A 27,818-nucleotide genomic window follows, 5' to 3' on the forward strand; every position below is an offset into this window, starting at 1 on the left:
AGTTGGAGAAGAGGATAATAAAGGAGGGGATGACAAAGGAAGGTAAGATAGTATATAGGGGAAAAAAGGAGGGGAGGAGGGTAAGAAGGGTTAAAATTACTTGAACTCCAGCACATGTAATATGCAAAAGACGCATGTAATATGTAAAAAAAAAAAAAAAAAAAAAAAAATCCTTTTCAAAAAAGAAAAACCAAACTTGCAAGATGACCTTGCCATGTTTTGCAAACAGACGGAAAATGAACAGCTCCAAATTTGCTTTTCTATGAAGTTGAATGCTACATCAGCTAGTCTGCCAACATGAGGACTAAGCTTCCTGTTTACAAGATTTATGCTGACCAACATGGTAAGATAAATAGGGGTGCGTTTGGGTTGTAGGGGTGGTGGGGGGGGGGGGGGCGGGTGGTGCGGGAGTGGGAGATGGGAGTATGGGTAAATAACTAAATGGAACAAGGGGGACATTTGCTTTGCAATAAATGTCCCCTATTGGTCCCAATGAACGTTCTTGTTAGAAGCACTCAGCAATTGTGAGCCATATATAGCAGGACAAATTGTTTTAGGTATGAAAACCTACAGAATAAGTTGCAGTTTCCATAACTTATCATAATAAAGCCATGTACATGATGTCAGTTCAATATGTTAACGAGTAAGGGGACAAAGTCAGGAAAATCACAGCTGGGATGGACAGACGGACACACAGACGGAGAGCAAACCTCGAGTCCCCTCTGGTGAAACCGGTAGGAGACTAATAAATCATATTTGCAGTGCTCGTCAAAATTTGTGACCAAAAATCCAGTTCTGCCTTACATCTCATACTAATGGATGGATTACGGATTACACTCTACCCTGATTCAGCAGGACCACTGGGAACTGAATAATTGGGAGAACCTTTCAAAAATGTACCTCTTCAAGAAAAGCTGCAATCAGACATTTTGGTATTGGAGCAGTTTAGCAAGTAAAGTGGCTTCTGCAGGCATTACAGAGCGGATAGGTTCTGTGTATGTGCATCCTTCGGCGATATAATATATACAAAAGCCAGTTTGTTTTTGGACTATGTATGCATGTATGTGTGAACGGATTGCCTTCGCTCGATTGGTTGGACAGCTGGCCTGACTACACCTACAATTGTAACCTGAAGAAAAAAAAATACGTTTCCCAATTTCTTAAGATGCATAGGCCTCCAGCTTCAGCCATTAGGCCTCTGGTGTCAGGCTGTCAGCCAATGGGCCAGTGCAACTGAAATTATCCAAGCTATTATAACCATGATTTATTTTATATATACATAAGCAGTGAGTATGTTTTTGCTTAATACATGTCACCCGGTTTATTACCTCCACCACCAAAGGTGGATGGAGGTTATGTTTTCACCCGTCTATCTATCTGTTTGTTTGTTTGTTTGTGAAGATATCTCAAAAAGTTGTGGACGGATTCGGACGAAATTTGGCAGAGATGTAGCGTATGTCAAAAGGCCGAAATGATTAGATTTTGGTTAAGATCCGGATTCGGATCCGGCTACTAGAATTTTTAAAGTGATTCTTCACCATTGGGAATGGAGGGTATATATATAGCTATACGGGCTATACATAGCAGGATCTCTCAAAAAGTTGGGGACGGATTTTAACGAAACTTGGTGGACCAGTTGTGTGTGCGACGAGGACAATGCGATTCGATTTTGGTGAAGATCTGAATATGGATTCGGATATGATAATTATTTAATTTTTAAGTGATTCTTCACCATTGGGAGATAGGGCCAAAATGATACATAGCAGGATATCTCAAAGTTATGGATGGATTTAGACGAAACATGTTGGACAGGTCGTGTGTGTGACAAGGAAGAATCGATTCAATTTTGGTGAAGAATGTTTCTACATTATTTAAATTATGTATTGTGATTTTCTGGTCTACTCTGAGATAAAAAACGTAAACTGTTCAACGGGCGGAGGTATGCTCTCTAACGAGTGCTGTTCTAGTTAATTTTTTTCGAGAGTGATCTCGGCAGGGGTCTGTGCCCTGTATACTGCCCAAATGAAGCGATGACTAATTTGTATATTAAATGAAGGTTCTGCCTGAGTTTTCAAGGCTGAATAGTGTGGAAATAGAGAAGTGTCGTCCATCATTTTGACGGGCTTTTCCGCGAGTTACTATAATATTTGGGCCTAAGGATAGTTTAGGTGGTGGACCATTGTGCCAGTACCTTGTCAAATACTATGCTGAGGTAAAGCTGCAAAATGGCCACTGCGTCATTATCTACTGCCCAGAACGTCTTCTGTAGTTTGTTGAAGCGATTTGATGTGCAAATGGCACAATTGTGAATGCCCCAATGCCAACATCTTTTACTACGTTGTGAATCCAAGCACAAATACATGTACAGAAATAATGATGCAAGAGGAGTGTTTATAAGAAAACTACGTCAAGACGTCCATCAGGGTTTGATCACAACATCAAATATCCGAACTGCTTACACCAAGTAAGATAACAGAAAGAAAATGCACAAAACTAAGTGACCCGGTTACCTGCGTAACCTTGATGTGATCATGGGGTGTGGGCTCACAGAGTCCTATAAGGTCAGGATTTTGAGAACGGCCATCAGGATAAAGATAACTGCAGGAAAAATAAGAAGGAACAAAAACGGATTGTGAATGAAAGGAGAAGGAATGACAGTAAAGTCACAATTATAAATTCAAATGATATGGGTGATGTGTGAACTTGGTGCAATTGCTCATAGCTGCGGGTGAAAAGTTACACACAATCCTTCTCGGCTGCCATCCAACAGAGCCTGGAAGAGTGGTTTGTTGTGTGGGATCGTCTGCAGGATGTTGCCATCAGCTGTTGCGTAACCGATCGCCCACTGGCCCAAACGCGTGCAACTCAACCTGAAGATGTAACTGTGAGGGACGAGGGTTTAAAGACAAAAGATTATGGAGATTTCAGGTCAACTGGGACTTGGGCAACATTTGTTTGTAATAAAGTTGATTTAGGTTCATAAACAGGACATAGGTTCATTAAACAACTTTGCAAAGGATAAAGCTTAATTTTGCAAGCCAAAATAATGACTTTTTGAATTATTTTGTTAAGAGGTGTATTTCTGTGCATATACAGTGAAACCTTGACTTACGAGTTTAATTCGTTCTGTGACCGAGCTCGTAACTCAATTTGCTCGTTTCTCAAATTAAATTTCCCCATTAAAATGCATTGAAATGCTATTAATCCGTTCCAGCCCACCAAAAACCACACCAATTTTTTTTTAAATATACAGTATATATAAAAATATCTCGCGCTTTATATTTCACCTGTATGCAGCATACAAGTTGGCAGGATGGCCTGGACTGGAGGTACGCACACTTGACTCTAAACTGTCCAGCCTGGGTTTGAATCCCGACCCAGCTATAACCTGTCATGGGTGAATCACAGGCAGGGTGATTCATCAATGTGTGTACCGCTAAACTGGGCGCCCCGTTTGCGTCCCATTAGTTGTTGGATGTTAAGGATCTCACCGTGTTTTCCACAAAGAGAAGGCGAGCTATCGCCGGCACTCTGAACAAGTTGTGGCCTGGCATGCTCTTCTCCTCTGCCGTTATATACGTCCTCCTCGGCATCTTTTTCCAGAAGAGCCCTGTCTCGTCACAGTTGAAGATTTGCTGGGGGATGTATCGTTCGGCTTCTGTCAGTTCGGCAAAAGTTCGGTTTATCGACTCCTTCTGCTTCAAAATCGTACATATCGTAGAAGTACTACGATCGTACTGCCTCACCAAGTCGACAACACGCACACCTCGCTCATGTTTTTCGACGATTGCGTGTTTTATATCCAAGCACATCATCCTCTTCTTCTTCTCAGTACTGCCCTTGGCACTCAATTTCTTAGGACCCATGGTTAAAACTAAGAAATTTTCCAAAATAACCAAAATGCGAAAACAAAGCAGCAGCTATATACGGCAGAGATGCTTGCACGGCAAGATAACCACGTGACCTGAACCCACCTGGTGGCGGGTGGCGTAAGCTCCAAAATAACCAAAATGCGAAAACAAAGCAGCAGCGATATACGGCAGAGATGCTTGCACGGCAAGATAACCACGTGACCGGAACCCACTTGGTGGCGGGTGGCGTAAGCTCGTAACTCAGATCTCGGCTCGCATCTCAAAGCAATAAACCGCCCGAGCGACGGCTCGTATCTCGGAAAACTCGTAAGTTGGTGCACTCGTAAGTCAAGGTTTCACTGTACTTGCAATTCAATGTAAAACTACCTGTTAATATGAATTTAGATGCAAGTGATAATGTATGATATTAGATTTAATAAATTCGAGAGGAATTGCTTGTGTTTGGGTAAATTTTAGCGCTTCCAGAAATGGAATCATCTGGTGTTGACCAGTAAATTCTAGTGGCTTCTGGACATGGAAGCATCTTGTAGTAACAAGTAGTTTCTATGGGAAAGGGTTTTCTGGAGAGTTTGTGGAGGGAGAATATAAAATAAAATAAAATAAAGGTGGTAAAGGAAAATAGTGATAAGAGAGGAAGAAGCTAGTCACCTTCCCCTTTGTGCAGTGTCACATTGGTGTGGTAGAATTTAACTTTATTACAGCTAATAAACTCAAACATGTTTTTCATTTTTAGGGAGATGTACATTTTCATGGATAGCATCCATGAAGATCGGTATTAAATCTACTTTAATCGAGATGTTCGTGTTGATTTTAAAGATTACTGCAAGGGACAATAAAGTGACTGATGACATTGCTTGCTTCAAGAAAAGTGAAATTAAAATGCAAAAGAACCGATCAGCAGCTTTTCAAAAGCAGCGCAGAAAGTGGCCGACAAACGAGAGACAGACAAACGCACGGACAGACCACGAATTGCATTATACAATAGATCTTGCTGGGTTTTTAACCGATGACCTCAGCGCAACAACGTAAAAGACCGATCAGCTCTCACGGTTATTTAACAAATCAGCTTTACGTCAATGTGGACTACGAAAATTTCCAGCATCTTCTCATCCTGAATTGGCAAGTCGATAACAGGCCAGAACAAACAGCATTATGATGGAGATGCATTTGTAGAAATTATAGCATCAACAATTGATACCCAGAGAGAGGTGAGAATGTCACACGTACGCGCGCGGCACACACACACACACACACACACACACACACACACACACACACACACACACACACACACACACACACACACACACCACACACACACACACACACACACACACACACACGTTTCTGATGGGAATCACTACAGAAATGATGTACCATCACCTAACACAAAAGAAGGCCTTGGAGGCAAAGAGATGTGCGAATGGAACATGCCACACAAGAAACCAAAAACAACGATAACAGCCCCAACAACAAGCATTTTTGCAATTATTGCAAAAAAGACGAAATAAAAATATAAAACAAAATATCAACAGATATACACCAACAACTGGGAAAACGATAAAAGAACAGTAAGACAAAAAGAGTGGGACAGATTGGGGATAGACAAAGAAGGCTCTTTGGAATGGCTAAGAAGAGGTCAGCTCAACTGGGATGGCGAACGAATCATTAATAAATACCCAAGACCAAGGACACTTCACCAATGGCTTTAAGAAAATGGTGGGTCTGAGGCAATCGGGCAAGTATAGGTTCTGCAAGGTAGAAACAGAAAGTACGAGCTGTAGGAATGGTTGTGAGGATATAGTCGAGTTTCAAGTCGATTTGATGGTTCTCTTCCATCATACTGTGGTGTGCACATGCAAGGGTCAAGTCGCACCTGTTCTCAAGGGTGCCGTGGTTAAACTGCAATGCAGTATTTCCAAATCCAAATTGCATCCCAGTACCTTAGAATGCCATGGCTGTGACAAAAACTCCCCCACCCACCCCAATAAAAATATTAACATTTACATTGTCTTACTTTACAGAGCTTACATTTACAGAGCCACACATTTACAGAGCTTATTCCTCGCATTTGCACCATCATTGGCTGATCATTAAGCAGAATTTGGGAAGTGCCTTTCCTGCTCAACAACATGGATCAGTCATTTCTCAATAAATGTACAAGTACGTGCATGTAAAATGAAATTAAATAAAGAAATTATTTTTTAAACTTCTTGACTATTCATATGAAACCACGCCTAAAAAGCTCTGGTTTGTCAACACCCATCAGGAGAGAAAATGTGTTTCGTATTATAATTAAAATCGATCAACTGAGGTTAAAAAATGGAACTCACAGTCCACCACAATCCTCTGGTCACAGTCTCATTACAAACATTATTTTTTAACAATATGAAAAACTCATTCCCTGGGAATCCAGTCTGGTAATTCAAGAACACTACTGGTAAACAACATGATGTGGAGGCAGTTAACAGGTCTATAGAATGGCATGCAATAAAAGTAAATTTCCATCTGAGATCAATTCCTTAAAAAAAGAAAAAAAAAGAGGACTGGTAGGATGGCTTAGAGTTATTTCCATACTCATCTATAAGTTATCTAGCCTGCTTTTGAATCCCGATCCAGCTACACCTTGTCATTTGGGTGTTTCACAGGCAGGGCAATTCATCAATGTGTGTGCCATCCCTCGGATGGATGTTAAATGGGTGTCCCATCTGCCTGCATTAGTTGGTGGATGTTAAATATCCCATGATGTCCTTCGTGAAGAGTAGGTGTCACCACTGGGTCAGCTATCGCCGGCAATATGCCCAAAATTACAAATTCCTGCCCTAACCTTAGTAGAACAAGTACGTGGAAATAATTGTGGCCGTTAAATAATCATAATAAGATCAATTCCTTAAAACATAAACACTGCGAAGATCAAAAACTAAAGGTGCTTCCCCTAACATAGAAGAGAACTAAAAAGGGGGAAATGTATATATATATATATATATATATATATATATATATATATATATATGTATATATATATATATATATATATATATATATGTATATATATATATATATATATATATATATATATATATATATATATATATATATATATATATATATATATATATATATATATATGTATGTATGTATATATATATATATATATATATATATATATATATATATATATATATATATATATATATATATATATATATATATATATATACATATATATATATATATATATATATATACACACATTTCCCCCTTTTATATATATATATATACAGACTTGGCATTTAATATGGATTTTTTTTTTTCTTGACTTAGGTTTACTTTCTTAACTCAGTAGTATATCAATCTGGTGAGTTTCTTTTACACTTTGGTGATTTATTTGTTAAAAGAACCATGTCACTGATTGTCTGTCGCAGCAAGAAGTCAACAGCAGGATTATATCAGAGGTGGCGTGGCAAAATGTATGGACAGGTGCATTTGACGATTGGCTTCACAGTCGGGTATACAAGGGTTGTTGCGTTCTGTATTAGTGGAAAACAACTGCTGCACGTCTACAAAAGTTATTGCCGCTTCCTCTGGAGATGGTCCGTCAACTCGACAATGCTGTTTGTCATGGAGTGGTGGCTTTACGAAATTACGGCATGAAAGAGCGTGTTATTGCTCGGCAGTATGGCATCACTCAGGGTCAGGTGTCAAAGATCCTGAAACGAAATGCTCAGAGGGGTGTCCCTACTCCAATACCGAGGCCAGGACGTCCCCGCAGAACCACAAGGAGGGATGATCGCCAGCTGCACCGGTTAGTCCGCAATGGCCGTACCAAGTCAGCTAATCGGCTTAGGGCTGAGTGGCAGCAACTGACAAATGTGCCTGTATCCAGAAGGCTAGTCAACCAACGACTGCTTCAAGCAGGCTATCATGCCAGGCGTGCCCTGAGAAAGCCACGCCTGACCAGACAACACCGCCAGCGCCGATTGCAGTGGGCCAGAGAGCACCGTCAATGGCAGCCAGGACACTGGAATCACGTGATCTTCAGTGACGAGTCTAGATTTCTGGTCTATCGTCAAGATGGCCGCGTCCGAGTGCGCAGACAAGTGCATGAAGCCTACAACAAAGATTGTATAGTGCCAAGAGTCCAAGCTGGAGGTGGTGGGGTGACCGTTTGGGCTGCTTTTCATGCAGGGGGCAAAACTGACATGGTTGTTCTGAATGGAAGCCTGAACCAGTTCAAGTACAGGGCCATTCTGGAAGAAACATTGCTTCCATTTGCTCGTGCAGCCTTTCGAGGAAACTTTGTCTTCCAAGATGACAATGCATGGCCTCATCGTGCTCGCATGATCCAACACTTTCTTGCTGACCGTGGTGTAGAGCATATGGAGTGGCCTGCCATGTCCCCGGATATGAATCCGATAGAGAACTTGTGGGCAGAATTAACGCGTCAAATCGACCACTTGGACCAGCAGCCAACCTCTCTGCGTGAATTGCAGCAGGCTATTGTCACTGCATGGCAAGCGATTCCTGTCCAAATCTTAGCAAATCTCGTGAACAGCATGCCTCAACATGTACGTGCTCTCCTGAATGCCCGTGGGGGGTTACACGAAGTACTGAACTGTAATTTTACTGTCAGTAATCCCAGTCGTAATTTAACTTTTGTTTAAAAAGAAAAAAAAATTGGCTAATGTGCAAAATAAAGAGATACTTCTGGAAAACGTACAGAAGTTTAACACAGTACTGTCCATGAATCGAGTTCGATATCAGTTTACATCACTTTCCAGGATCAATTTATTTGTTTCGAAATGTCAAATGTGGTTTTTGTTTCTTTTAAAGGTCACATTAACAAAATCTAGAATAATTTCAACATAATTCCAATGAACTTTTGGTTCTAAGACATCTTGAAAAGTAAGTTCACCCCCACAAAAAAAATATTCCATATTAAAAGTCTGTATATATATATATATTGTTGCGGATATGGGATTTGGATCCATCCATATCCGCATGTAAATATTCCCCTATTTCCACAATACTTCCCAACTATCCCCAATCCCCCATTCCCTAGTCCCATTTTCTGTAAACAACACTCTGTAGACCCGACCTTCCCCCTATTTCCCCCATTAAATGTCGCATCCAGGTCCACCGCATCTCACGTAGACAACTATAGGACATCTTGCTAGTTATTCTTAGTCTATGTCAGTTAAGGACTCGTTTCCATTAATTCTGACTCTTCGTTGCACCAGAATGTGATTGTATGGCACCGTTAGAAAGTTTAGGACCTCCCAATACCTCCCCGCAGCTCTTCCTCATGGTACAACAACAACAACAACAACAACAACAACAGCGGCGGCGGCGCGGGGAGTGTGCGTCCTCACTCCGGCTTGGTTAGCCGCCATTGAACATGTGCTCCGATGGGGTTACCACGCAGGGGCTCGCTGTCAGCTCCTCGTCAAGGGCGGAGCCCGGTAACCCCCGCACCCAATAGAAGCGGCGGACCGATTCCATCTGGGGCGGAGCTAACGAGCCGAGGGCGTGTCACTCCCCGCTGGGCATGCGCAGGAAGAGGGAGGTGACGTCAGATGCGCCCCCAGCACGGAGAGAGAAGACGCCACCTCCAAGCGCTGAATACCTCCCCGCATCTCTGGACCGGACCGCGTTTGATTCTGCCCCTGAGCCAAGGTGCACCTTGTGCTATCGACTGCCTGCCCTTCCTTGCCATCAATCCCCGTGTAAGTCAGTCTTGTCCCGTTTGTCTGTGGTCTGTCGGGGATAGATAAGACTGTGTCTAAGTGCCCATCTTTTCTGTGCTTTACCTCTTACCGTGTAATCTACCCGTTTCTGCATCACTAATTATATCCTCCTCCGGAGGTCTTGAGAACTGTACCCCTTGTGTCGTTGCATTAATCCCAGCCGTTGTGTCCTTTCCTTCATTGATTTAGCATAGTGCGATTCGGTCAACGTTCGAGTGGAATCGGGTGAGTTGGGGAAGAATCGGGTAAACTGTGCGAACACGGCGGCCATTCCGCTCGGTCAAGCAACATCGTAAGTCGTGTCCGTAACAATATATATATATATATATGTATGTATGTAAAAAAAAACAATCACCCGTGCTTACAGAAAGTAAACGTTGGTACAAATCAGCAAAAAAAAAACAAGAAAACGGGCATTCCAGACCATAACGTAAATAAACACATGCATGGTTATCACTCTATCATCTCTAAACCCCATCCACCCCTTCCCCTCATCTGGGACACGTCTCTCCCCAACCCCTCCCATCCCTTACTGGCTTTCCTGTTATTGAACCCGAACTTCACATCATAGATTTTTAATCAGTCACAATTTGTCCAACATAAAAGTGCAAAGGTTACGCACAAGCCCGAGCTGTTTGGTCTGCGCTCGATTATTGGCCCGATTATAATAACGGTTGGCGTCATGCTTTGCAGGTAGGGACTTGCATCAAAAAGTGCTCCGTCCCTCACACACACGTTCAGAAGTGTGTCCTGTGGGCTAGCCTTAGCTGCAGAACGTTAAATATCCCATGGCGTATTTTGCGAAGATTAACCTAGACTTATTTTGTTCATAAAATTTGGGGAAAGTGGATGGAGGGAACATCACAAAACAATTAGCCTCACACAACAAACATGAGGGTAGGAAGGGAACATGCACAGATATCTTTAAATCGGCCTCACAGAACATTTGGCCTCTAGTTACTCCTCTGTATTTTTATAACAGAGCAAATGTAGTCAAGCTTTCAAACAAACATTGAATGACAATAAAAAAAACCAGTACAAGTAATTACTTTTTTGTGCATTCCTTTTGCTTTACAACGACCCTCTACTCAGCAGAGCAGACAAGAAAGCAGAGCAGACAGGAAAGCAGAGCAGACAAGAAAGCAGAGGCAGAGCCTGGACTCAGCTTGTTCAGACTGATGAGGAATTGAGAAGTTCCTAACTAAGACATGCACATAAACGATGCCATTAATCAGGCGAACAATTTTAATAAACATCCACAGCAATAATATTTAATACCATATAAACTATAGAAATCCAAAGTTACATATTTTAACCTTTAATACCATAAACTTCAATTTCCACTTCTGTTTCCACAATCTGTCAGTACTGTATGTGACTATGTAGTACAAATAGGTTGAATCAAATGATAAAAAAGATGATTTGCAAGTCAATAGCATCCCCTATTAAAAACAAATTCAACTAAAGCAGCACTCTTCGACATTTGATCTCTTTGATGTTTGACGATGATTCAACTAAAACTGTTTGCGGCATCGGCCGATATGCCACCGCACACATTATTACATCATTATACATACTTGTACCAAATTTGACTTGAATCCCTTCAGCTGTTCTCAAGTATCACATTTTTTACCTAACATGACCTCTGACCTTTGGACTTTGATGAAAAAATCTAACCAGCTTATCTTTTCATCATAATATATACTTATACCAAGCTTGGTCAAAATCCCATCACTGGTTCACAGGTTAGCGCAGTAACAGAATATTTACCTAAGGGGACGTCTAGCCTTTGACCTCTTGATCCCATAATATAATCTGTATCTTTACATCATTTTACATACTTGTACCAAGTATGACTTAGTTCCCTCCAGCTGTTCTTAAGTTATCAGGGTATCAAAAACCCTATTACAGACTCTGACCTTTGACCTCTTGACCCCTAAGTTAAAACAGTTGATCTTTGCATGATAATACATACTTGTACCAACTTTGGCAAAAATCCCATCACTGGTTCACAAGGTATCTCAGTAACAGGATTTTTAGCTAACATGACCTCTGACTTTTGACCTTGTGCCCCCAAAATGTAATCAGTTCATCTTTACTTCATTATATATACCTGCACCAAGTTTGACTTAGATCCTTTTAGGCGTTCTTAAGTTATCGCGGAAAAGAAAAGCTATCACGGATGCACGGGCAGACGGACGGAGAGCCAGACGGACAACCCGAAAACATAATGAATCGGATAATCAATTGCAGATATCGATCGAAAGGTCTTGTGATTGTGATTCCATCAAAAGAGCTTGCAGCCTGGGAGATCACAAGCGAGTCACACACAAGCCAACACCCGGACAAACTATTATGCACTGGTCCTTGCATCTCGCTTGACGTGCAAATGCAAGTGTCCATAAAAATACTGGGCTCAGTAAGGGAAAACTACTCATTCGGAGTGTAAATCACAGCAATGACAAGCGTTACGTCTAGGTCCCCCGTCAGTGAAGTGATGCGAGTTGATAAAGTGGAAGACGCAGGAAACATGGAAGAGTCGCAGTCAACAGTGGTGGAGTATGTGTCAACGGTTAGGCACAGATTGGCAAAGGCTTGTGAAGTTGCAAGATGAAACTTGAAAGTGACACAGGATAAAATGAAAGTGAGACATGACAAGAAATCTCAGATAAGAAATTTCAGTCCTGAGGACCGAGTGTTAGTGCTGCTTCCTGTTCCAGGTCAGCCACTACAGGGTACATATTTTGGTCCCTATGCAATCGAAAGGAGGGTTAATGAAACAGATTACGTGGTGACAACTCCCGACCGACGGAAAAAGCGGCAGCTGTGTCATGTCAACCGACTGAAGAAATATTATGAGAGGAAGCCTGTGGGAAAAATGGTTCCTGTTTCACCTGTCATGCCTGTAGTCGGGGTGAAAGAGAATCCAGAGGTTGAGGCCGGTGTGAAGTTTGATAACTTTGATGACCAGGCTTGTCCCAGATTGACGAACACAGAAGTGTTGAGTCATTTAGATGAGAAATTAGGTCATTTGAGGAGGGAACAACAAGGACAACTATCCAGCCTAATTTTTGAGTTTGCACATTTGTTCACAGATGTACCTGGTCGTACTGACTTGGTATATCATGATATTGAGGTGGGGGAAGCCACTCCTGTGAAGCAACACCCCTATCGGATGAACCCTGTGAAGATGGAGTATCTTCGGAAGGAGGTTCAGTATATGTTGGAGAATGACATCATCGAACCAAGCAGCAGTGAATGGAGCTCACCATGTGTGTTGGTTCCAAAACCCGATGGCAGTGTTCGCTGTTGTATGGATTTAAAACGGGTTAATGCAGTGACCAAGACCGACTAGATCCCATCCCGAGAATTGATGACTGTATTGATAGAATAGGCCCAGCTAAATTTGTAACTAGATTTGCCTTGCTGAAAGGGTATTGGCAGATTCCTCTTACTGATAGAGCCAAGGAAATCTCGGCTTTAGTCACACCAAACGGGTTGTATCAGTACAAGGTTCTTCCCTTTGGATTGAAAAACGGGCCTGCTACATTTCAACGGCTGATTAATAAGCTTATTTCAGACCTTGAGGGGGTGGAGGCTTATCTGGATGATGTCATCATCCACACTATGGAAGATCATATGAAACAAATACAGGCATTTTTCAAGAAACTGACCGAGGCAGGGTTGACCATCAACTTATCTAAGAGTGAGTTGTAAAGTAAAGTAAAAAACACAACATGGTGGTGTTCCTAGGCCATGTAGTAGGTCTGGGTCAGGGGCAACCGGTGACAGCCAAGATAGAAGCCATTGATCGCTTCCAAGTTCCAAAAGGGAAGAAGGAGCTTATGAGATTATTGGGTATGGCTGGTTGGTACCGGCGGTTCTGCAGGAATTTTTCTGATGTGGTAGCCCCCTTTTTTTTTTCTTTTTTTTTCTTTTGTTGTATACAAGATATTTGCTGAGGAAAGAGACCAAGATTGTTTGGGATGACAAATGTCAGGCTGCCTTTGCCCACGTCAAAGCAATATTAATGAGCTCTCCTGTCCCAGCAGCCCCGGATTTTCAAGCACCTTTCAAGTTGGCCATTGATGCAAGTGATGTGGGGGCTGGGGCAGTTCTATTACAGGAAGATGAGGATGGAGTGGATCACCCGGTGTGCTACTACTCCAGAAAGTTTAACAAACATCAGGCAAATTATGCCATTGTGGAAAAAGAGACCCTTGCTCTCCTGCTAGCACTTCAGCATTATGAGGTGTATTTGGGAACTACTACCTTTCCTATAAAAGTCTTCACTGATCACAACCCCTTAACCTTCATTCAAAAAATGAAAAATAAAAACCAGAGGTTGATGAGATGGAGTTTGGCTTTGCAGTTCAACTTGGAAATTGAGCATGTCAAGGGCAGGGACAATGTCGTTGCTGATGCTTTGTCCAGAGTGAACTAACTTTGGAAATTTCTGTAGGTTGTTTGGAAGTTTTGTTCCTTTATTTTAGGGAATATTAATTATTGTTGCTCATGTGAATTGATAATTTGGGTGTGAGTTTTACTTTTGTTTGTTAAAAGAGTTTTGCCTGCAAAGAAAGTTTTCACTATGTTCAAACTTTCTTTCTTGAGGGGGGGGGAAGTGTTATGGATTCGTCACTTCCGTTGTTGTGGTTTTCATCCACTGTAAACATTTTTGATTCCATGTACTATTATTGTTGTCGTTTAAGGGAGCAAAGATTACTATTTTCAAAAGGTAAAAAAGTTAATGTTTTAAATGAAACCGGAACCGGACGACGATAAAGAGGAAGAAGAGGAAAAAGTGGAAGAAAAGGTGGAGCGAGTGAGTCGGACAAGAAGCCCAGCTGCTTCGAGGTCTGGAGCGAACGAGAGTCACGAGTGAACTTTGGGTTTCCCAGGAAAGGGATTCCTGTGACAGAGTTGTTATCGCTGTGACAGATCAACCTGCGTGTCAGGTTTTGCGGTCGATTCCGAGGAGAATCATCGTAGTGCCGTTACGCCTCGAGAACGGGCCGTCGGCCATTTTGACTCGCGAGCTTTGCGCTTCGCTCAAGGTTTTTCACTTCGCTTCAAACCATTTTCACCGCATTCAGACGTTAATCTGGTGTGTGTGTGTGCAACGTGGCTTTTCAGTTGGAAATCTGCGGTTCGCCGAGTGGGAGCCGTGGAACGTCCATACCTAAAGGTGTGATTTCCCCGTCGCTTCTCGAGGACACCTTCGCCCATCTTTGGCAGGGTAACTGTCAACCCAATGGGATTCTGGTCTCGATATGACATCGTACGGACGATCACTGGAGTGGATCGACTTTGACTTGATGCCGGAATACGACTTTGGCTTGATGCGGGAATAGAGACATTGGGAATGTTCTTCTTTTCGCTCACTTGGAGCACAGTGAGTTTTATTGTACGAACCTGATGGACGATGGTACCATCATAGGAAATATATAGGTTGTACAATTGATTACTATTGTTGTTGTACTGTTATTCTTGTGTGATCTTAATACAATACTTGTTGGTTGGTAACACTTGGTGTGGTTTCACCATTGAGCTTTGACATACAGAATATCACATCTTTTTGCCATGGCTCCTCTCGGGGCTCGGAGGTACACCGTGACCGGGGTTTGGGGAGGAGCACGTAACAACACCCACACACCAGATTAGAAGTTAGTAGTTCGTTTATTTTTCAAGATATTCCGCTCACATGGTTCAGACATATATGGTGGCGGCCATCTTGTATTTTGACGTGGCGACCCAATTTTCAATAGCGTTCTTCCTTATGCCTAGACAGTCGCGCACCAGATTAGAAGTGAGTAGTTGGTTTATTTTTCAAGATATTCCGCTCACAAGGTTCAGACATATATGGTGGTGGCCATCTTGGATTTTGACGTGGCGACCCAATTTTCAATAGCGTTCTTCCTTATGCCTAGATACACCCACACACCAGATTAGAAGTTGGTACTTCGCGTATTTTTCAAGATATTCTGCTCACAAGGTTCAGACATACATGGCGGCGGCCATCTTGGATTTTGACGTGGCGACCCAATTTTCAATAGCGTTCTTCCTTATGCGTAGATACACCCACACACCTGATTAGAAGTTAGTAGTTCGTTTATTTTTCAAGATATTTCGCTCACAAGGTTCAGACATATATGGCGGTGGCCATCTTGGATTTTGACGTGGCGACCCAATTTTCAATTAGTCCTGCGGCATAGCAGACCAATTGTTCAAATTGTTCTAAAAGCACCAAAATTGGCACACATGTAGATTAATATATTCTAAACATTTTTGGATATGGAGGCATTCAAGATTAGCCCTGTGGAAGATATGGCGGCCATTGTTCAAAATGGCCGCCATTTACCATTAGCGTCATTACATAGACTTCATTATGTGTCGTTAGTATGGTGCTAGATGGGCCAAAATTCCTTTTTTTTACATCAGAATTAACATCAATAAGTGTTTAACAGATATTTAGATGAATGTTCTCAAAAATGGCCCTCAAATTGCTGGCAAAATTGCAATGGAATGGTAGTCAAAATAATACACAGAGTACGGGGAGTTTACAGTATGGTCAGATTGTAGTTATATAGTCGACCAAAAGCCCAGTCCCAGTCAACCTCTGGTCCGGCAACCATCCAGCGCCTCAGTGCAGTTGGATTGTCTGTTGGAATCTTGAATGCCTCCATATCCAAAAATTGGAATTGGAATTCTTGGAGGGGGGGGGGGGGGGTGGTCATGAAATTGTGGTCATGAAAAAGTGGTCATGTGGTCATGTCATGTGGTCATGAAAAGTGGTCATGTGGTCATGGTCATGATCACGTGGTCATGTGGTCATGATCATGACCTCTACACTCATGATCAATCACATGATCATGTGGTCATGTGGTCATGGTCACATGAAAAGTGGTCATGGTCAAAAAGTGGTCATGAAAAAGTGGTCATGAAAAAGTCATGAAAAAAAATCCAAAAATTGGAAGTTGGAATCTTGAATGCCTCCATATCCAAAATTGTTCAGAATGTATTAATCTACATGTGTGCCAATTTTGGTGCTTTTAGAACAATTTGAACAATTGGTTTCGTATTTTTTACTATGCCGCTGGGCTAAATAGCGTTCTTCCTTGTGCCTCGATACACCCACACACCGAATTAGAAGTTAGTAGTTCATTTATTTTTCAAGATATTCCGCTCACATGGTTCAACACACGCACGCACACACGCACGCACGGACGCACACACGGACGGAAAAACCATAGTCCCCCTTTCGCTCCGCGGTGCCACGGGGCACAATGACAACCATTAGTGACCTGGTTTGCATAAAAAGACCATGATGCTTTGTGACGACTATGCTTCGAATTCTGCAGCTGCAGTCATTCAAGAACGTGTTTGTGCATGTCGTGTTCTGTTTGCAACAGCGTTTCATCACAGCACTGTCATTGGTCTTTTGAAATACATTTACGTATGCTTTCTTACAAGCAATAATTTTATTGTTGCAAATAAAAAAAACATAGGGGCAATACCCCTGGTGCTCACCTGGTAGAATAAACAATATACTGCACCGACTGAAGGTATTTTAAACAAATTGCAATGCTTACGAGAAGACAGGACAGCATGTACAATCATAAAACTTTAAACAAACAAAGAAAAACCCCTATATTTTTTTTTGGGGGGGGGGGGGGGGGGGTGAGCATGTACAATCATACTAACATAATCATAAAACTTTAAACAAACAAAATAAATATCTATTTTGGGGGGCAACCCTGCCCTCCCCCTCCCACCCTGTGTACCTCAAACCCCAATTTTTCCAATGCCTTGAACAAACACTGGTACATCACGGATGATGAAGGTTGTGGTGACGTTTCATCAAACTTGTGTGTGTTGGTTAAGAGAGAAAAGCAAATACCTATTTGGGGGGGCAAGCCCCCCCCACATACCATGGCAACGCAACCCCACCCCCCATAAACCCCTACAGGGGCAGATGTTTTTTAACGCCGTGAACAGACTTTCGTACATCACAGGTGGTGAAGGTTGTGGTCAGGTTTCATCGAAATAGTGTGTGTAGTTTCAGAGAAGAAAGTAAATACCTAATTTGGGGGGGTCAAACCTGGATCCACTTTGACTCCAATTTTTTTAATGCCGTGAACAAACTTTAGTCACAACACAACAAATATCATTTGTGCCAAATTTGGTCGCAATCCCATCAGATGTTTTGGAGAAGAAGTTTCAAGTGTTTACTGACGGACTGACGACGCGCCATCGCATAAGCTCCCCTGAACGTCGTTCCAGGTGAGCTAACGAGGAAATTGTAGATACAAAACAATGAACCCTGCTATGAAGACACCAGATATGTGATAAAAAAAAAATACCAATAATTAATCAAATTCTTACATTATTTTCATCCTTAGGAATAACATGAAGACACCGTAAATTTGCAATGCTGTTCACGAGACACCATGAAATGTTCTTTGTCAAACCAAAGCCATTACAAAGAGAAAAGATAGGTGGGCTTATCATCTTATTTGACAGACAGCATAAGCTTCAAACAGGGAGGTCATTTTCAGGCACAACACGTTTCGCTGTACCACCAATATTTTATGTCATAATTTCTGCATTATCATCATAGATTGATTGACAGGATAGATGAAGGAACTTTTAATTCAAAAAACGAAAAGGAAAACAAACATAATGAGTTTTTTTTAGTCCTAAAGTGACATTTCAGGACAATTATGCAATGTCCAAGCTATGAAGCGCAATCACACCTTTTTTTGTAAACATAGTCGAGGCTCGTGGAAGAGCCAGTGCACTGACCGGATCAGGGCGTAACAGACAAAAACAATACGGAAAAAACGAATGCATGGAGAAAGAAACTCCAAGGAGAAAAAAAAAACTGGAAAATTAGGAGGGGGTCTGGGTGGGCTTAATGAGAGCAGAACAGATCATGCTTTTGGATTGGGGACGATCTGAGATGGCAGTGAACAACTGCCTTGAAGACGTGGAGGGAAGAATGACATTGAAGAGATGTGGAAGTTGATTCCACAGGCAGGATAAAAGAGGAACAAACGAGGCGCTGAGCAGTGATCCTGGATTTAGGTAGTTTCACCAGAAGGGGGTTGATGGTGGTCATGTGAGCCCTGCAGAAACATGGTGGGACAATGCCTGGAAAGAGCAGCGGGTGCAAGACCAGACAAGGGGCTGTAGAAGACAGAGAAACGACTGACCTCTCTTCAATGGCGTAGTGATAAGTCCATCAACTCCACTTCAGCATGGGATATTCCAAAGATATTGAAGGCCTTAGTTACCACAGCCTCAAACTAAGCAAGGTGTGAGGCAGGTGAGCCAGCTCAGAGGGGAGAGCAATACTCCATCAAGCTGTGAATGAAGGCCTTATAGGAGGATAGGAGTTCAAGGAAGGACTTTGTACGATGGATGCCCAGTTGGCGGCTGGCTTTGAGACCAACTTTGAAATGTGGTTTGGCCAAGAAAGATCATGGCTAATAGTGAGACCCAAGAGCTTGAATGACTTCACTTTCTCAAGAGGAGTGTTAAGGAAGTAGATAGGAAGGTTTGCCAGACAGTCTTTTTTGAGAGAGAGATTGTGAGAGTGTGGGGTTTGTCCGGATTAAAGATATTGTTGCGGTTTTGAGAGAGTACATATACCATCATGAAAGGTTAAAGGTTTGCCCCCATAGTTAGTCCACAAGCAACACGTAGGCCCCTTAGAACATTAGTTATGTCATAGTATGTGTGAGGATAAGGCCATTTCCACTAGTGATACCTGCGTTGTGTAAAGAAATAATAAGCTTAGGTCCCGTTCATTTTGCCTCCACCCTCCAAATCTACCTCGTTGGGCAGCATCCATCCCACGCCACATTTTTGGCTAGGGCACCTCGCATTAGGATGCTCACGAGTCAAGGGACACGAGGTAGGCCTGAGAGCGAGAGGGTGGGGCCGGCGTTGAGGTCGGGGAGCGGCAGCGGGAGACGCTAAGAGCCACCAGCCAATCAGGGCTCGGGTGACATGGCGTGAGGGGCGTGGTAAAGGCGTGCCTATAAAAGCGCACGCACAAAGCCCTTGAGCAGGACTCGCTGGGGAAGGCTGGCTTTGTAAGGACTTGCAAGGAATCGCGCTTTGTGAAAGGACTTGTTGGGAGAGCGCATTGTATAAGGACTTCTGCGGGAGAGGCGCTTTGCCATTGAACTGTATTGGGAGCGCATATAGCGCCGGTTCATCTATCACGTACGCGGCCGTGACCGCAAGTATAACCACCAAGCCCGGTTCATCTATTACATACGCGACCGTGGTCGCAAGTAACCGCCCAGCCAGCCTTACCTTTCGCCCTGCATTTAATCCCGTGTGCGCCAACGACCCACGGGGAGCTTCTGCCGTCCTGACCATCTTCTTCGCGGTGCGAGTCGGGGACCGGAGTGAACTGCTTGGACGCCGCCATCATCCCTGGACCATCAACCTGACCATCTGCAATCCCGTGTGAGTGTCTGAGTGTGAAACGGGCCCGTGTCCTGGGATAAGTTAAGACTGTATTAAGCTGCACTGTCTCTCTGCATCCGATCCTTGTATATACGTGCAAATTGTAAATAAACCAATCTGTTCTTCCTGTCTTTCCTAATTCGACCGTATCAGTGATTTCCTCCATTGGGTAAGCGTGGCACGATCAGAACTGCTCGGATCAGGTTTAGTAATTGTTAACGGCTCGGGTCACGGTTCGCTATCGCTCGGCGTTTCCACCTACAACCGTGATTCGAGCGGGGCTTATTTCCTTGCTTCCTGGGCGGCGTTGGTAATTAGGTATTAGTGATCAGTCCTATGACCCTACTCAACGCTGTCCGGAAGTGACGTCATAGCCCCGGATCCGGTCCGCTAGTCAAAGACAAGGGGACTAATCACCCCATGGTAAGGGGAAACGCCGACGCTGCGATCCACAACAATATGTTCCGAGTGTTTGACCAGCTTGTGAATTTTTTTCAAGATCTGAAGAGAGGGAAGAGGATGCGGCATGCCTGGCTGAAGGATGAGGAATGTCACAGCAGAGGACGGAGTCATCAGCAAATAAATAAAGAGGATTTTCCAGAGAGTCAGAGAGATCACTGATGAAGACCAGGAATAGGACTTGGCCTAGAACACCGACTTGCGGCACTCCAGCCTCGACAGGGACAAGAGACGAAAATATTCCGTTGCATGCCACCCGTTAGCCAAGAGAGTAGAGGAAGTCAGTAAGCACATGTGTGGAGTTAGCCTTGGATGCCAGACGCAGAGAGTCAGTTTGAGGGGATCAGATCAGTGATGGAACGGGAGCATGCACCAGACACAGATTTAAAAAGACTCCACTAGGTTTTAGAGGAGGGAGGAAAGTTTGAAAGTCCATTCTTTAGGTTGTACAGATGTTGTTTTCTGGCTCTCCTGAGAGTGGACACACACTTGTTGCTAACTCTGGAAAACACCGAGATTGCCTTCACTCAGATTTGTATTCCAGGAAGAGATGGCAAGTTATTTCAGAGCAACTGCCTCACCACAGGATTCAGTGTACAGAGGGTGGCAGGATGTTTGCAGGACAATACAACACAACACACAGGTGGAAAGAAGGTAGGATAATTGAAGACAAGATGGGATGAATCAGAGAGAGAGAGAGAGAAAGAGAGGGAGGAGAGAGAGAGAGAGAGAGAGAGAGAGAGAGAGAGAGAGAGAGAGAGAGAGAGAGAGAGAGAGAGAACAGAATTCTATGGAAGAATTCCCAGGCTGAGGTAACATCAGAGGCAGTAGATATGGAAGACCAGTTCTGAAGAGAGACGACTGCTTGCAGTCCCTGCCTATCTGCTTGGGTGAAATGCCAGACTCGCCAGTATTGAGGAAGCACTCTGAGAAGAGCCAGAGAGTTGTTGACTTTCACAAGCACATAATCAGATGTTCAGATGAACCAATTGGAGCAGAAGAAGAGCAGGAAACATTTCCAGGTAGTCATCACCAAGTCCAGAAGGGAAGATTTGCCATTTGGAGAAATCTGGGTTGGAAAGTTTACAGATCGAGTCAGTCCCATGGAGTCACAGAAGTCCTTTGCTGATGTGCCATGGTTGATGAGAGGTACCAACACCCAGCCAAGTTGTATGTTGACAATTGAAATTGCCACACATGAGGAAGAGAGAGTTAGGATTAGTGGTTAAAAGTTTGTCCATGTTGTCAACACTGTTAGGACGGTACAACACACAGATGAACAAGAAGTGTGAGCGGAGGGTAAGTCACAGCCAGAGGTACTCCTGGGGGTTGGGAGGTGCAACGTCATTGCAAGGGCAGTGAGAATTTTAGTTGTTGATTTAAAGATTAACTCCACTCCAACTCCAGCATTTAGGGGGTAGAGTGAGGTAGAAGCATTTAGGGGTGGGGTGATGGGGGAAGCATTGAGAGGATAGTGTGAGGAGGGAGGCAGAAAGAGGGGACATCCAGCATTGAGGGGGTGCTGGGGTGGTTGCGGTTGCTTTTCCCAATTGCATATTCCCAATTTTCGTAGGCGGAGATAAAGGTCATGGGATGGGGGATAAGAACGCTTGTTAAATGCATGGAGAAACGCTGTCACTGTATTCGCGGGAGTGCGGAAGGTGGTGGGAGAGGTTTGTGGATGACGAGATGCAGAGCAGACAAAAAAAAAAACTCAGAAAAAGAATCCTTTTGAAGAAGTAGAAGAAGAGACAAATATCGTGGTAGAGAATAAGAACACGTGTAGCACTTTTGAAGGAGAAACAAGGACAAACATGTGTTGAAATGCCTTCTTGAAATGTTTTTTTTTTTTTTTTTTTAAGAGGCGTTTATATTCACTGTAGATTCCCTTTGGAGAGAAGGGGTGGATGGGGGTGGGATGTAGAACCAGTAGCAGAGGGAAATTAAACAGAAAAGAGAATGGTTATGGGCCAACATGAAATATAAAGGGGTTTTTTGGTTGTTTGTTCTGATTTGTTGACATGAAGAGAGGAAATACGAAATAGGATAGTGTTGAGGAAATAGAAACAGAGTACCTGGAAATACACCCAGGACTAATATGCTAAAGCAAACTTTCTATCTGAGGAAATCACCTTGTAGTTACATCTTCTTCATCTTCATTACTTCATGAGGAAATCATTCATTCTTCATCTTCATTACATCATGAGGAGTCATTACATCACATTACATCATGAGGAAATCTTCATTACATCATGAGGAAATCACCTTGTAGTTACATCTTCATTCCTTTTCTTATTTTTCTTTACTTTAAATTGAGGATTGTGGAAGAGAAGGTGAGGGTGTATACAAACTGACAATGGAGCAACAGTTTAACACAAACTGCAAGGGTACAAACAAATATGAAAAGAGAGAGAGGAAAGGTGGAGAAAGAGCAAGAGCAAAAGGTGAGGGAGGGAGAGAGAGAGAGAGAGAGAGAGAGAGAGAGAGAGAGAGAGCGAGAGCGAGAGAGAGAGAGCGAGAGCGAGAGCGAGAGCGAGAGCGAGAGCGAGAGACTTTGACTTTTGTGTCCTTTTATTATAAAAGTATAAAACCAAAAGTATTCCAACTCCACTTTACATACAAATCACAACCTCATTTCCAATGCATTTGCACAAAACACCCCCATGCCCCATAACTCTTCAAACACAAGAAGGTTCCCCATGTTTACATGACAAGTATGTTTGTGCTGACACCATCCCTATAAAACAAAAAAGTGCATTTCCATTTTTTCCACTACCTAATCTGGCTTTTCTGGTTTTATAAATCGCAAGCTTAGCGATTCCAAGCAAAATATTAAAAAGCAAGATCACAGAGTTTTTCCAAGTATTACATGCAAATCCGTAAACAAAGATTGTGACAGAAAAAACAATTTTAAATTTACAAAAATTCGGCTCAGATACAGAAACAGAGATGACAATCTCTTGTATTCAATAAATGCATGATACAAATACTCTACATTTCCACAAAAAGGACATAAATTAGACACAGCAGGGTTAAACTTCTGAACCAACACCTGTGTGGCCAGGGCGTGATGGACCAGTCTCCAATTTAGGTCTCCTGTACGTCCGAAAATAGGACAGTGACACCTATACATTTCATCCCAATTTGGAGTGAGAAAAGCTCCTGCAGGTAAAATCTCTTTCCACTGGTTTCTTAAGGGTGCCGCACAGGCCGGTAAGCACACCTCCAGACAAATTCTGTACATTGCCCTTTTCCCCATGACATGGAACACACCAGATTCTTTGCTGTTAGAGGAAAACACACCATGTTGTTCCTGGGCAGTGACTGAGAGTTCAGGGAAGGTTATATGAAAATCTACTTCTTCATTTACCCCATTCCACCCAATATTTAAATCTAAAAAAGTCTGGGATACAATCTTTATGACCCTGCTCACTATTCTAATTGAATGTAAGCCAATTTTTCCAGAAACAGCGCTGGCAGACAACCATCGCTTCAAGGATAGCTCCATAAGATCTCGCACTTTATTAATCCCATTGTTCGTAAAATGTTCCATAAAAGCTCAGCTGGTATATATTTCAGAGATTAATGAGTTTTGGAACAATGGCTCACACACAAACTTCCTGGGATCGTAAGAGATCTCCAACCGCTGCACTCCTAGAGCTTGCCAGGCGTTCAGGAGAGACCGATGAAATGCAGGGTGCCGAACTCTATCGACCTGCTTCAAGTCCATAAGGAAAGGTTCCCGGTCATAGTCCATTCCACCTACTTGCCTGAGCAAGGTATTCGTGAGAGGACGCCAGGGCACAACCTCACTGTATAGCAGACGTTTTATTTTCATTAGCCGAAAAGCTATTATTCGACTGGGGTTGTGCACCAGGTTTTGGCCACCTGAATAACGTGGTCTGCACAACACATCTGGCTTAAGCCAGTGGTGGCCTCCCTAGAAGAAGTCAACTAGACCCCTCTGAATGTTGGTGATCAGAGGTTGAGGAGGCTAGAGTGCTATGATCTTATACCATACGATTGGAAGCACCAGGTTGTTTATTATCGTTACCCGTGCCTTAAGTGACAATATATGGAGCATCCCTTTCCACTTTGATAGTTTCTGCTTAATGTTATCTCGGAAACCATCCCAGTTTTTCTTCATATAGCTTGTAGTTCCCAAATGGATGCCGAAGTATTTAAACCCATCCGTTTTCCATACCATTCCTCCTGGAAGAGTTGGAGGAACCGTATGTGAAGCCTGTGACGCAGATAGGGTATCTGGGTACAGAGAAAGCGCTACGCTCTTGTTCCAATTTACTCTTGCTGATGAAGCAAGTTCAAATTTGGCAAAGCACCCGGATAGCTCAAAAACATCTTCCTGGTTTTTAACCACAACACACAGGTCGACTGCATATGCTGACGTAACAATTTTGGAATCGTTTGACAAGGACAAACCAGATAAGGTGGTACGAAGGAGAGCCAGTAAAGGTTTGATGGACAGTGTGTACAACATGCCTGACAGTGGACAGCCCTGACGGATGCCGCGCTGAAAGGGGAAAGGACGACACAGACTGTTATTTACTTTAAGCAGGCATTGTTATATAAAAGTTTTATGCAAGAAATGAATTTTTCTCCAAATCCTGCTTTAGTACGAGTATGAACTGCAAACAAAAATGAGTGATCCACACTGTCAAAAGCTTTCTCCTGATCAAGGAGTATTAACCCAAAAGTGTGCAATGCAGTTTGACCGATAGTAATCAAGTCTCTAACCAAGAAAATACTGTCATACATGGATCGTTCAGGTATGCAATACGTTTGGTCATTCCCAACTAAGAAAGAGATGACCTTTTAAAGACGCATTGCAAGCACTTTTGACACAATTTTACAGTCAGTATTTAACAATGACACAGGCCACCAGTTTGTAATCTGCTGCAAATCCCCTTTCTTGGGAAGAAGACATAAGACTGCTCTTCTGCAGCTCAGGGGCAATTCCCCTGATTTAGGCTCTCATGAAAAGTCTCAATTAGAGCAGGACCCAGAACATTCCAAAAAACTTTGTAAAATTCAGCAGGAAGTCTGTCAATTCCAGGGGCCTTGCCGTCTTCGAGTTGTTTCACTGCTGTAGTGAGCTCCTCAAGGGAAATGTCACATTCCAGTTGAAGTTGCTGCTCTTCAGAAAGAGATGGGAGAAGTTCAATCATCTCATTTGCCATCGTTTTATCCACCGTTCTTGGGGTAAACGAGTTTGAGTAAAACTCTTGCAGTGAATGTTTAATGTCACTCTGGCAAGTCAGAACACCGTCGGAAGAGCGTAGACACTGAATCTGCCGAGAAGTGTTGGCGGCCTTCTGAATTTTGAAGAAATCTTTGTTTGGAGTCTTGAGGTGTATTCTGCTCATCGCAGGTAAATCATTACTCCAGCCACACACTTTGACCAGTTCGGCCAGCAGGGTCTTTTTTCTATCAGCTGCTGATATTGGTCACTTCCCCAAGATGTTCCAGCTTCTTGTTCATATTCAAGTACATCTGCTTTTAGAGCACTTATCAAATCAGACGTATTACTAGTGGCATACGAGCAATCTTGTTGGCAGAAAATCCGAATTTGTGATTTGGTACAGTCCCACCACTGTCACATATTGACATAGGAACACTTTTTATTTTCTAATCCTTCCCATACCAGTCTGAAGGCATTTTTCAAATGTTCATCTTGTAACAATTTCACATTGAAAGTCCAGTGTACACTCTTACAGCAATGATAGGGAAACACACATTCCATTGCAATCATATGGTGATCAGAAAAGCCAGATGGAGTTATACATGTTCTCTTAACCAGATTCACCATTCCTTGGTTCACGTACAATCTGTACAGTCGACCCATGGTTAACTGGTTTTTTTGCACAGCACACCCATGTATATTGACGGGTGTTTGGATTTTGTAATCGCCATACATCTCTATGTTTGTATTTTTTCACAAGTTGTGCCAAGGACTTTGCACTGGGTGGATGTGGCTCAGGAGTGTTCCTGTCCAGTCGAGGGTTGAGTGTGCAATTATAGTCTCCCCCCATACAAATTAAACAAGTCAAATCAACGGTGCTGAAATAATCCGCTAACTTTGGAAGAAATAGAGCCCTTTCAGCGCTGTCACTGGGGAAAATACACATTAATAATGCTAACCTTTTGATTGCTGCTAATAAAATCCACCACCATCAAGAAGCCCTTACAAATCTCTCTATAGTGAATCTCAGATAGTTGAAGTCGAGACTGCAAGATTATTGCCACTTTTTGGTATCCATGGAAATCTCCATGCATGGCTGGCGGACTTCCTCTCTAGTCGTAGTCAACGTGCCCTGAATGGGTTTCTCTCATCTCCTCTTCCTGTTCAGACTGGAGTTCCCCAAGGCAGTGTTCTGGGCCCTGTGCTTTTTCTGGTCTTCATCAATGATAATAATAATAATAATAATTCATTTATTTTGTATAGCGCTTTTCCAGAAGCCCAAAGGCGCTTTGACAGAGTGGAAAACATAATGCATAACAATACATGAAAACAACAATTGCAAAAAGACAAGAATCAAGAAAACAAACAGCAGCGATATACGACATATATATAAGACAAGAATCAAAAAGACAAGACAAGAATCAATAGGGAAATATTTAAAGCAAAAGGAGGGAGAAGGAGAAGAGATAGTCAGGGGTTAAATGCTGTGGGTTGAATGTTGAATGCAGCGTTGAACAGGTGGGTCTTTAGTGATGTTTTGAATGTGGTGAGTGAGGAGGAGTCTCTGATGGTGTGAGGTAGTGAGTTCCAGAGGGTGGGAGCAGCGATGGAGAAGGCCCTGTCCCCCCAGGATCTGAATTTGGTCCGGATGGAGGGGGTCAGGAGGTTGGTACCAGCAGAGCGGAGGTTGCGGGTGGGAGTGTGTCTGGAGAGGAGGTCAGCCAGGTAGGATGGGGCCAGGTTATGGAGGGCTTTGTATGTCAAGAGGAGGATTTTGTACTGGATTCTCTGGGGGATGGGGAGCCAGTGAAGCTTGTAAAGGACGGGGGTGATGTGGTCACGGGTCCGGGAATGAGTGAGTAGACGGGCAGCGGAGTTCTGAATGTATTGGAGTTTATTGGTGATTTTTGAGGGTGAACCATAGAGGAGGCTATTGCAGTAGTCCAGACGGGAGGTGATGAAGGCGTGGATGAGGGTTTCTGCAGCCGTGGAGGAGAGGGATGAGCGGAGACGGGCAATGTTTTTCAGGTGAAAGAAGGCTGACTTTGTGATCTGTTT

At 43.0% G+C, this 27,818-nt stretch overlaps 1 protein-coding gene across 1 annotated transcript in view; it reads right to left on the minus strand.

Moving 5' to 3' along the window:
* Positions 1-27,818, minus strand: part of LOC137433123 (E3 ubiquitin-protein ligase CBL-B-B) — a gene marked incomplete in the record, with an annotated part of 121,810 nt that overhangs the window by 46,931 nt on the left and 47,061 nt on the right. Inside the window, 2 exon segments of the mRNA XM_078782740.1 lie at positions 2,511-2,598; positions 2,745-2,882. Coding sequence (XP_078638866.1) covers positions 2,511-2,598; positions 2,745-2,882 — 226 coding nt within the window.

Source organism: Myxine glutinosa, chromosome 1, assembly GCF_964187855.1.
Source record: "Myxine glutinosa chromosome 1, kmMyxGlut1.1, whole genome shotgun sequence".
NCBI lineage: Eukaryota > Metazoa > Chordata > Myxini > Myxiniformes > Myxinidae > Myxine > Myxine glutinosa.